This window comes from Phalacrocorax aristotelis, chromosome 10 (assembly GCF_949628215.1).
Source record: "Phalacrocorax aristotelis chromosome 10, bGulAri2.1, whole genome shotgun sequence".
Classification (NCBI taxonomy): Eukaryota; Metazoa; Chordata; class Aves; order Suliformes; family Phalacrocoracidae; genus Phalacrocorax; species Phalacrocorax aristotelis.
In genome coordinates, this window is record NC_134285.1 from 4,620,001 (window position 1) to 4,635,155 (window position 15,155).

Genomic DNA, 15,155 nt, shown 5'->3' on the forward strand with positions numbered 1-15,155 from the left:
TCCTTGTGCACCCTTCCCCTTCGTCACCCTTGGGTGCTTGCCCTGTCCTTGGGCCTTGCTTGGCTGCTGGAGCTGCTGGATGCTGGGATGATGAGCGGGAAGAGCAGGAACCCCCTTGGGTTATCATCTAGGGATGTCTTCACAATACCGAGGTCTTTGATGTGGCTATGCTGGAAGCAACCTGGTCCAGGTCCCTCCTTGGAGCCCCAACTTGCTGCTGCATTGCAAGTCTTAGCATGTGTCAGAGACAGGGCTGTCCTGTGTCCCCACCTGGGCCATGTGGAGGTACCTGCCAGGTCTTCTGTGCCCTAGTCCTTCCTGGCCATGTCTGAAACCTGTTCCATACTGGTTTGCCACCTCTCACCTGTCTCTGTGTAGGGCTGAAGGGGTTGGAGGCCCATGGTAATTTTGTTTGGTTTTGCTCTGCAGATGGGTTCTACCTGTCCAGCCACGCGGGCCAGTCCGCTTTGCATCCGCAGCCTCCCCTCTCGAGGAACGCGGGCAACCACACATCGAGCACTTTGCTCCGGGAGAAGGACCTTGGGCAGCTGCACAAGAGCTCGAAAGAAGTCCTGAAAGACCCCGGTGGGAAGGAGCGGGCATGCAGGAGTGATCTGCCCCTGCCCTTTGCCAAGAAGGAGGGCAAGCCGAAGGAGGAGCCCCGGCCCCGCAGTGTGGTAGACCTCACGCAGGACACTAAGCCCGACAGTGACCGGAAAGTGAGTGTGGTGGAGAAGGCAGTGAAGGTTGGCGAGCGTCTCTCGCCATTCCTGGCCGAGCACATGCCAAATCGGGGCGTGGGTGGTGGGGAACCCAAGTCCAAGAACCCACTGCAGAGCTCTTCCCTCAGCAACTGCAACGGTGGGGGGGACCCCATGCTGAAGGTCCTGGGTGCTGAGCAGGACCGCTGTGCCAAGGATCCTGCTCGGCACGATGAGAACGTGAGGCCTTCTGCGCATGCCCACGCTGAGCGGCTGAAGCGGGGGGAGCCCCTCCTGCCTTCCGTGGGTGCTTTGCACGTCTCCTGCAGCTGCCCATCCCCGCACCCCTCGCAGCCGGGGAAGATGACGCCGGCCACGACATTCCCTCCGCAGCCCGTCCATTCCAGCATGTACACCATCTTCCCGCCGGCCAAGGAGCTGGGGAGGGAGCACAAAGTCATCGCCCCCACCTTCGTGCCTTCGGTCGAAGCCTACGACGAGAGGAGTGGGCCCATCCAAATCGCCTCGCAGGCCCGTGACAACAAGGCGAAAGACAAGGACCTTGGCAAGGTGGGGGTGCTGCAGTCACCCACGGAGCGGTGCCTTGTGGACGCCTCCCGCACGCTCTTGTCCCAGGACTTTTCTTGCCACAGTGATGCCAAAAGGATGGAGGCTCTGAGGGAGAAGGGCTCAGTGATCAGGGCGAACTCCATGGCACTGAAGAGACAGGTCACGTCAGAGCCCTTCCTCAACCGGCCGGGGCTGGGCTCTCCGGAGAGCAGGGAATTCCTGGCCTCCAAGGACTTGCTGAAGCCAAGTCCGGAGGCAGAGCATCGCCCCTGCGAGCGGGACCGCTTCCAGCGATCCAGCTCCAAAGAAGCGGCAAAAGTCTATGGCACTTTAGACTCCTCCCGGCAGCACCTAGACCATGGTCAGCTGAAACCGCCTGAGCAGAAGTGGAAGCCCTTTGAGATGGGCAACTTTGCCACCACACAGATGGCGGTGCTGGCTGCGCAGCACAACCACGTCACCCGGGCGGAGGAGGAAGCCAAGAAGGTCTACCTTGACCCCAGTGGCTTGCCGCGGTCCTCGGTGGTGGGCTCGCGGGGCGCTGCGGATGTCCTCCACCCCGCCTCCCATGGCGAAGGGTCAGCCATGCAGAGCCTCATCAAGTACAGTGGCAGCTTTGCCAAGGAGACTGCGTCCCGGCAGAGCTGTGGCAAGAAGAGCCCCTTCGGTGGCTTGGGCAACATGAAGTTGGACTCTTCGCAGCTGGGCACCTCCAAAGTGCAGCAGCTGCTGTCGCAGCAGCCAGCGAAGCAGCTGAAGAGGGACCCCGAGAGACCTGAGAGTGCCAAATCCTTTGGCCGTGAGAGCATTGGCTCCCAGGGCGAGGTGGAGGTGAGGCACTTGCCTGTTGGCATTGCTGTGGCTGTGGCCCGGCAGAAGGACAACAGTAGCAGCAGCAGCAGCAAACTGGGGCCCAGCTTGGCAGACCGGGATCGCTCATTGTCCCTCAGCAGCATCAAAGGTAGGTTCCCCAGACCTGCCTTGGGACTCCCCTGTGGGATCTCTTCCCTGGGGAGAGGAGCCACCCAATGCAGGCTGTGTGGCATGAGCTGAGTTTGGCATCCTCAGCTGTCTTTGCCTCCTGTTCCCAGCCAAGGGCACATTGTAGGCCACAGCAGGGAGCAGGACTCACACAGCAAGAGGGAGTCCCCTTTTCCCCATGCCATCCCCTCTGCCCACCTCTGAGGACAACCCTTCTCCACATTTGATTCCCGATAGTGAAGGGAGTGACAGAGAAACCCCTTAATCCACCTGTGTGCTGAAGTTTTAGTCTCATAGTTTTGATTTAAGCCATGGTGCTGGCAGGAGGGGGATGGCTCTGCTGAGTGTTTTGGTAGCAAGATAACGCCTGGGGGCTGCCCAGCGCGCGGAGAGCTCTGCTGTGGCGTGCCAAGGAATGATGCCAAAGCGAGTGGCTGGCGAGCGATGGTTGTGTTTCCATTTTTAGCTTTTGCTTTTCCCATTTTGCTGCCTTCGCCCCCCTCTCCCAAACCTCAGTGTCGATAGGTGGTTTTTCTCAGCCGGCAGCCCCTCTCTCCATTCCCATTGCCTCCTCTCGTCCTCCGCACGGCCGGGCGGGAGCTGACTGAGGACCTCGTGGGCAGCACAGGGAGCTGTTTGTTCAGCCGTTCAATCGTCCCAGACCCTCCCAGCTTGCGTTAAATGTAATTTACTGAGCTGAACTAAAAGGCTGCAAACAAGGGTTGAATTCTGGCAGGCCTCCGGGCTCGTTGCTAAGTGATGCACTTGGCTTTCAGACAGAAAACAAGACTGCTTTTCTCCTCCTCTCGCCCCCCAAATGCTGCCCCCCCTTTGTGTGCCAGGAGATATTCGTCTAATAACATTAGCTTGCTTGCGCTGAGTGGACGGTGCTTGAATGTTTAGACCTTTTAAGAAGGAGAAAGCAGGCTTTAGTTGGCTAATCTGTAGTATTTGGCAAGTAAAATGCAAGTATTTAGTGCTGGGCATTGGTTGTCAAGGAAACGGACCTAAGCCTTTCCTCCATGCATAACTGATTGAATTTTTCTATGCGGTCCGTGCGTCATGTTCATATATATAGACAAAATGATCATTCACTGTCCGGACAATCATCGGTCTGTACAGAAAAGGGACCATCCTGTTGGCAGGGTTGAGGCTAGGCGGGAATTAGACGAATAAGAAAGTGTGTGTGTTTGGATGGGGGATGAGAAAAAGATGATAAACCCGTCTATAAATAACAGAGCTCAAGTAATGTAGATGGGAGAGGGAGGAGCGGAGGTAAAATAACAAAATAATATGTTTCTAATAAAAGGCTGGGGGGGTGTCAACTTACCTTGTGCCAATGTGGGGAGGAAGGCTGCGAGTTAACCAAGGGCTTGCTCAATAGTGCTGACACTGAAGAGGCAGTTGGGCATCCACAGGGGAAAATAAATAGGAAAAGGGGCTCTAAAAGGGGAAAACCTGCGCTGGGGAGTGGAAGGGGATTTGTGTGTGAGTGAGGATGCTGGCAGAGATGCAGGGAGGGATGCTGGGGCTCTGGAGGGATTTATGATCCCTGGTGCCTTGTGCCCTGGAAGCTGGGTGGTAAAACTGAGCAGCAGAGCCTGCATGGGGTGTAATTCAGTGGGTCGAGGAGGGGCTGGCTGGGGACAGCCACTGCATGCACGCGGTGTCCTGGCAGGCTGCGAGGGAAACGTGGTGACCCTGGAAAGTCACTGGGGAGGGGAGAGGTGTGTGCCAGGTTTTAAAGCATCTTTGTTTCCTGCCTGAAGCCCATGGAAGGAGCCTTGGGGAGAGGAGCGGGGAGAGGTGTTGTCTTGTTCCTGGATTCCTTCTGACAGTAAAGGCTGAGGGAATTGGAGACTTGACAGCAAAAAAAACACGGGCTGTCCAGGTTTGTGGAAATACACAGTGGAGCCCTCCTTGAAAAGACTGCCTGTCAGCAGAACAGACTCAATGTTCTGAGATGCCAAACCTTATCCAGACGGGAGAGTGGAGGACCTTGGAAAGGACTGCCAGGAGCCGGGGTGCAACTGTGTGAGGCCATGCTGTGCTGCTGAGCCCTGTGGGGTGTAGAGCATCACCTGGGCAGGGGATATGCTGGCAGGGTGCACCGAGAGCTGGGAGGAAGCAAACACCTTCCTCCTGGTCCCGTTAGACTGGCTGGCAGCAAGCAGGGCTGGGATTTAGGAGCAGGTCATATCACCATGGACAGGGGCAACAGGGAATCATGGAAAAATTCATGTGTAAGAAAGAAGCGAGGGAGAAGACTAGGGAAAAGCAAGCCTAAAGTCAGGCAGCTGGGGTGAAGAACTTGGATAAAATAAGGGAAGGGTGGCCCCAATACCTAGTCCTGCCATGGCCAGTGAGGAGCTGCTGTTTCTTCCTGTGAAGGTGCTTCTTAACCTCTCGCAGACGTGGTTGCTACTGTGCAAGGTGTATTTGCAAGGCTGTTCTGATTCTGGATGAGCCGTTTCTTGAGCCAAACATCCAGCCCCCGCTTTTTGGACTCTTGCCCGCATCTGCTATATGTGCCCCTGCCTCGCCAGACCCTTTCTTGTTGCATGGCTTGGGGTGGGAGTGCAGATTCCTGCTAACGGGTTGAATTACAGAGTGGAGCACGCTGGTTTCGTGCGAGTCCATAGTGTTGGTTCTGCCTGTTGCAGAAGGGCAGGGCTTCGGAGCATACCCAGTGCTCCCAGACTGGTTTACAAGAGCAGAAGGTGCTTCAGAAGGTGCAAAGATAAGATCCCTGCCCTGCGAGATGTGTTAAGCGGGACTGTGTGGTTTGATGCAGGGATGTAGCCGGGCCTCGTCTCCTCCTGAGATGGGAAATCTGCTACTGTTCAGCAAAAATGGTCCTGTTGGTCCTGCTCCTCCCAGGCTGGTGCCTGTCCTGTCGTGGGAGACCGGCCTGACCTGGCGAGTGTGTCCCTTGATGGCTTGAAGACACAGACCTCAAACCACATACACCTGGGTGCTACCGGGAGCTGCCTTAGTGAGAATATGTTGATCACATAGACAGCGTTGCCTTGTCCTTTAGGGCTTGAACCTGATGCAGTCTTGGGGACAGTGGCATTTGGGTGTGCTGGCTCCCAGGGTGCTGCCTCTCCATGCCCAGAGGAGAGGGGACAGCTTTCCCTGGGCATTTTCTCATGTCTGATGGTGCTGGGCTGTCTCTTAGGGCACGGACGCTCAGAAGATGATTGCGGGGATGAGAGGAGCCGCCACCGGGACAGCCACCTCCTGGCAGGGCGTTTGGAGCGGGATCAGGAGAAGCTGCTCAGGTGAGGGTTGGAGGAGGACAGGGTCTCTTGCTGCAGTGCCACAAGCCATGCTTGGGGACAGCCTGTCTGGAGGAGGGACAGGGTTGCATCCATCCTGGTGAAGCTGTTGGCGCCAGCTTTGCTGGTGCGGAGAGGAGTGCTGAGCGGGGTACCATGGGGTTTTGGGGAGATCCCGAACATGCAGCAGAGCAATCCTAATGGACTGCTGCAAATCCACGCTTGCTCCAGAGAGGTGGAGAGATGGGTTGTTCTAGTCTGGACATGATGTTAACCACCTCTGTCACAGCTCTCCTTGAGCATCTGTCCCTAGTTTGCAAACATGCTTGCTTTGCAGACTGGTCCATAACCCTGGGCTCCTGCAGCTGCACAGTTACCTGCAGCACTCAGACCCTCTCTCACTCTCTCTCTTGCCTCCCCCATGACCAGAGAGAGCAAGGAGCTGGCAGATTTTGCCCGGATACACTCCTCCGGCTGCGCCACGAATGGTTTGAACTCCAACCTCATGGTGACGGGAGGCCCAGCCTTGACAGGTTCCGGGCGCTGGTCTGCAGACCCGGCTTCGCACTTGGCAGCCCACCCCTGGCTCCCCAGGACGGGGAGCCCCTCCATGTGGCTGGCTGGCCACCCCTACGGTGAGTGCCCTGGAGGGGAGCCATGTGTCCATGGGCTGTTTGCACTGAGGCAATTCAGGGAGAGGTGTTGCTAAGTCTGCGGTGAGGCTGCTGTCTGATCACAGGGGAAAGGGGAGGAGTTATTTTGGAGCAATCAAATGGTAAATGACTTCTGGCGTGGGTAGAGGAGCTTCCTGCATCCCCTGAGTTGTGACTGTGGTGTTTCTTCTTCCAGGACTTGGTCATCCTTCCCTGCACCAGGGCATGACTCCAGGCTTCCCCCCTGCCATGGGGGGAGCCCTGCCTTCTGCTTACCAGTTTGCCAGAGACCCGCAGTCAGGGCAGCTTGTTGTGATCCCCAGCGAGCATTTGCCACACTTTGGTAAGGATGCGAGCACGTCCCTGAGGACTGTGCCTTGACAGTTGTGGAGGACATAGGCTTTGGAGAGGGCTAGATAGGAGCATATGTACCTGTGGGGACCAGCAGCCGCAGCTGTAGGGTGGGTGTGAGTGGGCCTCTTGTTAGGTTTGTTTTAGAGACAGGAATGTGTAATCTTCAGCAGTGGCTCCTCATCCCCTGCAGGACCCTGTAGACTTTGGGTCCTTGGTTAGGAGAAACTACTCGTGGGCTCAGCCAGGGTGTGCCAGACCAAGGGTGCATAGGGAGCAAAGCAAGTCAGGTGGCCCTAGGACCCATGGGTGGTGGGAGTGGGGCTGCTGAAGGTAAGACAGCACCCTTTCCCCTCTGCACTTCTGGTTGCATTTCTGCATAGCCTGATGTTTGGCGTCCCCCACACCCTGGGATTGGGGTAGAGATAGTTGCCCTGCATGATCCTGAATTCTCTAGCCATCCCCATCCTCCTGCCTCCCTGACGGCATCTCTGCTCATTCCCCAGCGGAGCTGATGGACCGGGCACCCCCACTGTGGCCTGCAATGTACCCCCCAACCAGGAGCTCCCTCCAGCATGCTCACCAGCTCCAGCTCCTCTCCCATCAGCAGCTGCTGCGGCAGCATGAGCTGTACATTCTGCAGCAGCAAGCAGCCCATGCCATGGAACTACAGAGGAGCGCCCAGCTCGTGGTATGTTTTCAAGAGCTTCTTGCTTGGACATGAAATGAGCCTGAAGCTGGGGTGTCCAGTGGTAAAAAGCAGCTGTGTCAGTGTTGCAAGTATGTCTCAAGGGTACAGATGCATTGAGCGATCCTGCCCTGATCCCTGGGATATGATGCATTCAGTGCATCCTGCACAGTCAGGGTGGGTTTTGGCGGGGTTTGGTGTAGAGCTGTTGAGCAGTGCTGTCAGGAGAGCTGCCCAGCAGCAGTGTGACCTGGATTCCTTCCCTAGGGATGTCTCTGTTTAGTTGAGTGGTTTCATCCCTGGTCAGCTCCCAAAAAAACCTGAGTGGCTCAGAGAAGCAGCTGCAATACTGGCAGCAATAACACTGGGTCCTGGAGCCAGCTCCTATTTACCAAATGATTTTGGAAATTGTGAGCTTTCGTTTGGGTGTTTTACACCCATTTCATTTTTATAGTGGTCATCTGGTTTTCAGCCTTCATTTTACATGTGTGCTTGCTAGGCTGGAGACATAGAAATAGAAGTGGTTTGCTTTGGTTGCAAGTGAAAGTTGAGACACCCTTCATGTGACTCCTGGAGCTGGGAATTTGTGAAGAAAACTATTACATATTAGCATCCCCCTCCATCACATTAGCCTTAAAATGGTGTTGCACTGAGGAACATGTGGTTTATCCCATTCCATGTTTGATAAGACCATGGTTTAGTCTCGTTTGGTGGTAGATCTGCGCTTTCCAGAAGCAGGTGGAGATGTTGTGCTGAGTTTTGCTTTGTTCTTGTTGCAGGAGAGGTTGAAGGCAAACGAGCAGCGTGCAGATATGGAGGAGAAGGTGACGAAACGGAGCCTGGACAGTGCCAAATCAGGCCTTTCCTCCTCTGCCCCGGGACTGGTGCACCGAAAACCACCTGTGCTGTCTCCCAGCGCCTCAACGTCCTACAGCAAGGCTGTGAGTCCACCTCCCCTCTCTCCCAGGGCCTCGCCCGTGTCTGTGCTCAAAGCTGAGGTGATCCAAAAGATGGAGGAGCCACCTTCGCAGCCAGCCTACTCGTACCCTGCCACCCCCAGCTCCCATCCTTCCAGCCCGCCCCCTGCCTCTCCACCCCCTGCCCCTGCCATCCCTCCAAAGGAAGAGGTGCCCGAGACCGTGGAGAAGAAAGACCTGGAGCTGGAAAAAGAGGCTGCTGGTCCATATCAGGCCTTGTTCCCAGGTAAGAGAGCCCTGCTTTGGCAGAGTCCCGTTTTATTTTTTGCCTGCCTCCCTTTTTCTCCTCAGCTCTTTCCTGCTTCCATCCCTTCCTCTAGAGAAAACTGTATAGCTCCTCTAAAAGGCAGGGGAGAGACAAGGACCAGGGGTGGTGTGATGGACTTGGATTGATGCCTGGGTCTTAGGGGCACCTGGGGCTGTGGGCTGTCTTCTTCCCTTGGGTCGAGCCTGGGTTGGTTCCTCCAGGGCTGAAGTCTCCGTGGAAGAAGGATGCAGGAGGCAGATCTCTCTCCAGTTGCGAGAAAGTGCTGGAAAAGTGCAGAAGGGACCTCTGGGGTGCTGATGCCTGTGGCAGCTTGGCCAGGAGAGAGGTGCCCAAAGCAGCCACTGCTTGAGAATAGGAAGAGATGAGATGAAGGGAACCTGTCTCTATGCCTTAGTGAAGGAGGTGCTTTGGAGAGCTGGCCATTACACAGCCTGTCCCTTCTGATGTCTTGCAGAGATCCCCCCAGGATATCCATTCCAGTCCCTGCCTCCCTCCTTTGGAAGACACTACCCCTACCTCCTCCAGCCCACCGCAGCGTCTGATGCAGATGGCCTGGCTCCTGATGTCCCGCTGCCTGCTGAAGGCTCTGAGCACATGGAGCTTTCCCCAGAGGTCAAGCCCATCCACCTGTCTCCATCCAAAATGCTAGAGCCTATCCAAGCAGCAGCAGAAGAGGAGTCCTTGGAAGAGAGGGTGAAATCAGAAGTGCAGATGGAGGAAAGCCAAGAAGGCATCTGTGAGCAGGACATGGGGACTCTGAACATCACCACCTCTGCAGCCGTCCCAGTGCAGAATGTGGACAATTGCAATCTCCTGTTGCATCAAGGTGAAGCCCTGGGTACTATGGAGCAGGACCAGGAAGGCCTCCAGAGCTGCCCACCTCCTTACCAGGTTGTGGCCTGCCCTGCAGAAGCAGAGGCCCAAGCAGAGACTGGGAGTGGAGCAGAAGCCTGCTCTGTGCACATGGACTATGACGGTTCGCTCGTGCATGCAGAGAACGAGCCACCTGAGATGGACTTGACGCCCCAGCGGGAGGAGGCCTCTGTAGCCATGGATCTGCAGAGTGCCGATGTGCCCCGGGGGAGGGAGTTTCCCAACCTGCCGCCTGAAGAGGGGGAGCAGGGGCCAGAGATCCCTTCCTACACGGAAGAGGCAATCTCTTGCCAAATCCCAGCTCTGGACATCAAGCCGGGTGATCCGCTGGCTGGGATGAACGCTTTGGTGGCTGCCACAGAAATGCCTCAGGCTTGTTCCTTGCTGACTACCGCCAGCGTCACTCCGTCGCAGATGAAGGTGGAGGTGTTACCTGACCAGGCCTTGGAGCACTCCTTCCTGCAAGGGATCACTTTGCTGAGTGAAATTGCAGAGATGGAGCTGGAGAAAAGGAAGCAAGAAATACAAAGTAAGTAGTGAGTGCAGAGTCTGGCCAGCCTTGGGCCAGGCTCGGTCTCCCTGCATATGGCCCTGACACTCCCTGTGCGGGCAGAGGAGCAGAGACAGAGGTGGGATCTCTTGCAGCTTCAGCCAAGGCAACAAGGAGAGCATTGCCCTGAGTTGCAGGAGCGGCGGGTAGTTTGGATGGGGTTGGAGCAGGGTTTTTGTTGCAGTAGGCTGAGCTACGTGTAGCTTTTGTACTGCTCTCCCCTTCCAAAGGCCCTCGCCATGTCTAGACAGTTTGTGGTATGTGTAGCGGAAACGGAGCCCCACTTGCTGGGAGCTGCCAGGGTAACACCCTTCTGGCAGGCACTGAGTCTACAGTCTGTTGGGGTTTGGCACAAGAGGCCCCAGTAGCTCCAGATGATGCTTTCCAAGAGCTTGGCAGGTCCTGAAAAGATCTCACCTTCCAGTAACTTCCTGAGGCGAGACGTGATGGGAACTGCCAGTTGCACCACGGCTGGGCACAACAAGAGGTCTCAAGTGGGAGCCAAGGGTGGCTGGGAGGCTCCTTGGGCTGCCATGGTCCAGAAAGGGACATCAGCCTCCCTTTGTGCCTGCTGGAGGAGCAGTCTTGGAAAGTGAACCTCTACAGCATTTTTTTTCTGTCCTCAGCAGGTCCAGAGAGTTTCCCTGTCCGGCCAACACTGGAGAGTTTGCTGGCTGCCAGCACCCACATGCTCATGGAAGTACTTTCCACCCCCTTTATGGAAAGTCTGAAAACCATCCGGCTGCCTCGAGAGCTGAATCCCAACAAAAAGTACAGCTGGATGCAGAAGAAAGATGAACCCGTAAGTAGCTCCTAGTGTGGCTGAGCCTGAAAAGCCACGGTGCATCCATTCACCGCAGCTTGCTCTTCCAGCCGCAGTTTGCCACCTGGCTTGTGTTGCCCTTCTGCATTCAGCAAAGCGAGCCGGCACTTCCCTTGCATCACGTTCATAGCTATGCAGGAGTCAGTGTGGTGCAATTTAGCTTCCTCCCCTGTTTGTGAATCAACACCATTGATCTCAGCAGGACCCTCGGCAGCCCTAGAAGCGGTGTTTAAAATACCAAGCCAGCAGGAACTCAGATGTTACTACTTTGGTGGGGAGGGATAAATAAAGATAGTGGCAGAAGGGTTTTTCCTTGTTTTGTCTTTGCTGACTCTTCCCTATGGGAGAGACTGACAAATTATTTCATACCCAGCAAGTAAGTGTTCCAAGACGGAATATTTTGATCTGTCTTTTTAAATGAGGGAAAAGAGACTCCATGGGTGTATTTTATCCTGCAGGTTCTTTCCCAGGGTTGCTCTCCCTCAAAGCTGATACCATCCCATGCACAAGCCACAGAAAATATTTGCTTGACTGGTTTTGCCCGGGTACTGCTCTAGGACCGTGCTTGTTGTGGGTGAGGGTGCTCTGCTCCACTGTAAGCATGGAGGGCTTCCCTGGCAGGCTGCAGATCTTGGCCATCGCAAGGGCATCCAGGTGTGCGCCACACCACTCTAGGTAGGGGCCTGGACATGTCCTGACCTTCTTGCCCACTCCTGTCTTCCCACCCCAGATGTACTCCATCAAATCGGCCATTGAGAACATGGATGCAATGGAGCTGGACTACAGGATGAGGCTGGCGGAGCTGCAGCGCCGGTACAAGGAGAAGCAGCGGGAGTTGGTGAAGCTGCAGCGGCGCAGGGACTCCGAGTAAGTCGCAGGCTGCTCACTCGGTCTTTTCTTTTTCCAGCTGGGCACTTTCACTGCCTCTTGGTCCGGGAGAGAAAACAGCCCTTCATCCCTCCCTGTCTCCTCTCCTCTCCTCTCCTCCTGGTATGGTCCGCCAGAGCTTTGCACAACACACTCCTAGGCTATGTGACACAACAACCTGATCACTGGTGAATGCAGCTGGGAGACCGTATTAGAGACAACCTTGGCTTCAGCAGCTCAGTTTAGCAGTTTGGTGACAGGCGAAGGTTCTGGGTTGGCTCCCCTTCTGGCTTGCTTTCTTTTAATTTTTTTCCCATTTTCTTGGTTTTTTTTGGATTTATTTCCTTTATTTTTTCTTTCCTATTTATTTTGCTTTTTGGTTGCAAAATTTGATTTTGCTTTTTTTCTTTGCCTTTTTTTTGTTGCCTTGGTTAACAGTGAAGCGTGTGGTTTTTTTAAAGGGAAAAGCATGACGAGAAAAGTAGAAGCTTGGCGAGAAGAGGCCCTGGAAGGCCCAGGAAGAGGAAACTTGGATCAAGCGCTCTGTCACCCATTAAGGAGAGAGGGAAGAGTGACAGCAAGAGTGGAAAGTAAGGCTGGAATCTGGGGAAGAGGGGAAAATGGCAGGGTCGCTGCACCAGGGTCTTACTTGGGGAGAGCATCTCGGATGCAGTGGGGGCTCGCCGTGGCATTGTGTTGGCAGGCCGGTCTCTGGCAGCAGTGGTGTTGTGGAAGTGTGTGCATTTAACATGAGTGTGTCCTTGCAGTGGGAGTACACTGCCAGCCTCCTCCCTCCCTGCTGGTAGAGCACGTGTCTGTGGTGTTGCGTGCAAGTAGGACAGGCTGAGTTGTGCAGTGGTGAGGTGATAGGAGCAGCTGACTGGGCAGGGACCTGGAGGCAAGCTCTTGGTGTCAGCGAGTACATCCTTGTGTCTTTTCAGGAGAGTGGATGGTGCAAGCAGGTGCTGTAGAGCTAATTGATGCTGATATCAAAAACTGGAAGAACAGGACTGTTCGAGGTTATCTACTTCGTAGGGCCTTTCTGCTGTGTTTCTGCTGTCTTCATCTCCTGTTCCCTTAATCAGTGGGAGCTGGTTTTGCCTGACCTCTCATTCTGTCCTCCACTTTCTTCTGTTTTGGAAGTCCAGCTGCGCTTGTTTGGATGCCTGGATCTCACCAGTATTGGCCATCTAACCATCTGTAGATGGCCCAGTCCCTCCAATGGGAAGGCACCTGCGAGCCGTCTCCCTGTGTGCTATGTATTTTTGCAAATGTCCTTTCAAGACTAAAAATTAGATTCAGGTGCCCAGCTCCCACTGACCATGGGCTTCTGAAAATCTGTCCTCTCGGTGGCTTTGTGTTTTGCTCCTGTTGTTTGGATGGCTGGACAGGCTGGAGGCATCCAGAGGTGGCTGGAGTTATGCATGTGTGTGTGCGTGATTGTGTTGTGTGTGCGTGTCACCACATTCCAGGAATGCTTGAGCAACCTGGCATGGGAGATGGAGATGTGCCCTCAGCCAACGTCCAGGGCCTGAGGTGTTGGTTTAGCTGCCTACAGAGGTCAGCAGAGCAGCTGGAGGGGATGAGAAGTGCCTGGAAGCTGAGGAGGCTGCCCCATGTCACTGGCTTTGTGGTGGTGGTGGTATGACTGGGGCCAGCAGGCTTAGTGCGAAGGAGGTGGCATATGAGAGCTTTTAATGGAGGCTTGGTAGAGGTCTTGAGGTGTTGTCTGATTATCCATCAGATAGTTACTGGACACAGCTGGGGAGCAGTGAAAGATGTGCTTGTAGTCTCACCTACTTTATTTTTTGGTTTTCTTTTTTTTTTAATCATTTATTTACCCTCTCCTTTTCCCCCAAATCCTGAAGCGAGACCAAAGATGCAGATCACAAAAGCCTCTCACAGAGGGGCCAGGCTTGTAAAGTGGATTGCCTGTCTTTTGAGCAAGCCAGTCCCTGTAGTGCCCTTGTCCCTCTATGCCACCCAGTGTGGCTGTTCCTTACCACCTCCATGCTCATACTTGAGCAAACAGAACAAGTGTCTGGGCAGTGAAGCACCTCCCTGGACCTCGGGATCTCCCTCTGCACCTGCAGAGTCCTCGAAAGTAGATGTAGGAAAAGACCTACAGGGCCAGCTCAGCTGTCTATCCTTCCCTCTGCTGCTCTGTACCAAATCAGGCACTTTTCGGTGGCTGTTACTCAAGACACCAAATACTTCATTTCAGAGACCACCTTGCAGGTCTCTGATTTCAGGCACCCTCATCTGTACTGGTGGCCGAGAGTGTACAAGAAGGACTCCTTGGCTCTCCTGTTTGGTGGAAAACCTTTTCCAAACTGCTGTCTTCACAGTGGACATGGCTCCTGTTGAGGGATCCCCACTGTCCTAGGAGGCATTTAACCTCACGTTTGATCTTGGTGGGGATCACAGGGAGGAAAGCCTCCCATCTTGACCCATCCTGTGCTTGGCTTGCAGACTGAGCAAGTCCTTGTTGCTCTCTGAAGACTCTGAGACTGGTGAGGGCATGAAGAAGAGGCACAAAGGGGCCCTCCCGGAGGAGGACGAGGATGTGGAAAGCAGCGGTGGCAAGATGAAAGGAAGGAACCAGAGCTGGGAAGAGCATGATGCGGCTCCTAGCTTCTCAAACGAGGTCAGTGCCCTCATGGGGAACATGGAACCATGGATCAAAAGCAGTTCTTTTTCTGGCTTTGCTAGTGTTGGCTTGCACTGGATAATTTGTCCTGATCTCAGAGCATCTGCGCTCAGTTCACATGGGTTTAGAAGCTCTTCATGAGAGGAGTGTGTGCAGCACAGGGGTGTTTGCAAAGGCTAACGTTGGCTTACAGAGGTTGGACCTCTTTGGCAGGCAGCAGAGAGGCGAGTGCCTTCAAGCCTCTGAATCCAGAGCAGTGCTTGTCTTACCCCTTTGCCTGTTGAGACAGTGGAGGGGAATGGACTTCCAAAAGCGAGGGAGGAAAGGGAGCGCAACCTTGCTATTTTAAAGGCAGGGTTTTCTTCTGCTCCTGTTGAGGCAATGAGATATTTACTGGAGCTTTAAGCTGCTGATGAAATCCAAAATGCATACAGGCGAAGTACTGGGTTACAGCTGCTGTTATCTAGCTGTAGCACATGCAAAGTATATTTACTTTTTTCAAGAAGCAAGAAAATACTGAAAAGGGTATAGCAGCCCTGGCTGTAATGCAGTGGTGCTGATGCTCTTGCTGAGAGGTGTTTGGGTCTTTTTGGCATCCCAGCCTCTGGAGCTGGTTGATTATGTGGAAATCCATATATGTTTGGGTAAAGAAGATTTTTAATCCCCATGATTTAGAGAAAAGCTTGTAAAACCAACCCAAACATGTCTTGTAAACCAGAAGGTGTTCAGAAAAAAGAACTCCAAAACATGTTCTATGAACGTATTTCTTTTGGAAGAAAATTCAATTTTTCTAAGCTAATCTTGAGATTTTGTAGTGCTTGATAAGGATAAAGCTGTGCTGTTTGCTGACATCTTCCTCCATAGCACCACGGTGCGTTATGGTGACTGGGGCTTAAAACCGTCATTCTGAGGCCCTATTAAC

The 15,155-nt window shown here is 54.3% G+C and overlaps 1 protein-coding gene across 5 annotated transcripts in view; it reads left to right on the forward strand.

Annotated features, from left to right (window-relative positions):
* The window catches only part of TNRC18 (trinucleotide repeat containing 18), a 56,744-nt gene that overhangs the window by 17,463 nt on the left and 24,126 nt on the right, over positions 1-15,155 (forward strand). For 3 of the 5 annotated variants that reach the window (XM_075104824.1, XM_075104826.1, XM_075104827.1), the window contains exons 3-13: positions 430-2,232; positions 5,434-5,536; positions 5,963-6,168; positions 6,383-6,529; positions 7,044-7,228; positions 8,005-8,428; positions 8,925-9,872; positions 10,520-10,695; positions 11,447-11,583; positions 12,045-12,173; positions 14,056-14,230. In XM_075104824.1, coding sequence (XP_074960925.1) covers positions 430-2,232; positions 5,434-5,536; positions 5,963-6,168; positions 6,383-6,529; positions 7,044-7,228; positions 8,005-8,428; positions 8,925-9,872; positions 10,520-10,695; positions 11,447-11,583; positions 12,045-12,173; positions 14,056-14,230 — 4,433 coding nt within the window. The remainder of the gene's footprint in view (positions 1-429; positions 2,233-5,433; positions 5,537-5,962; positions 6,169-6,382; positions 6,530-7,043; positions 7,229-8,004; positions 8,429-8,924; positions 9,873-10,519; positions 10,696-11,446; positions 11,584-12,044; positions 12,174-14,055; positions 14,231-15,155) is intronic. The other 2 variants (XM_075104825.1, XM_075104828.1) reach the window with 2 other exon arrangements.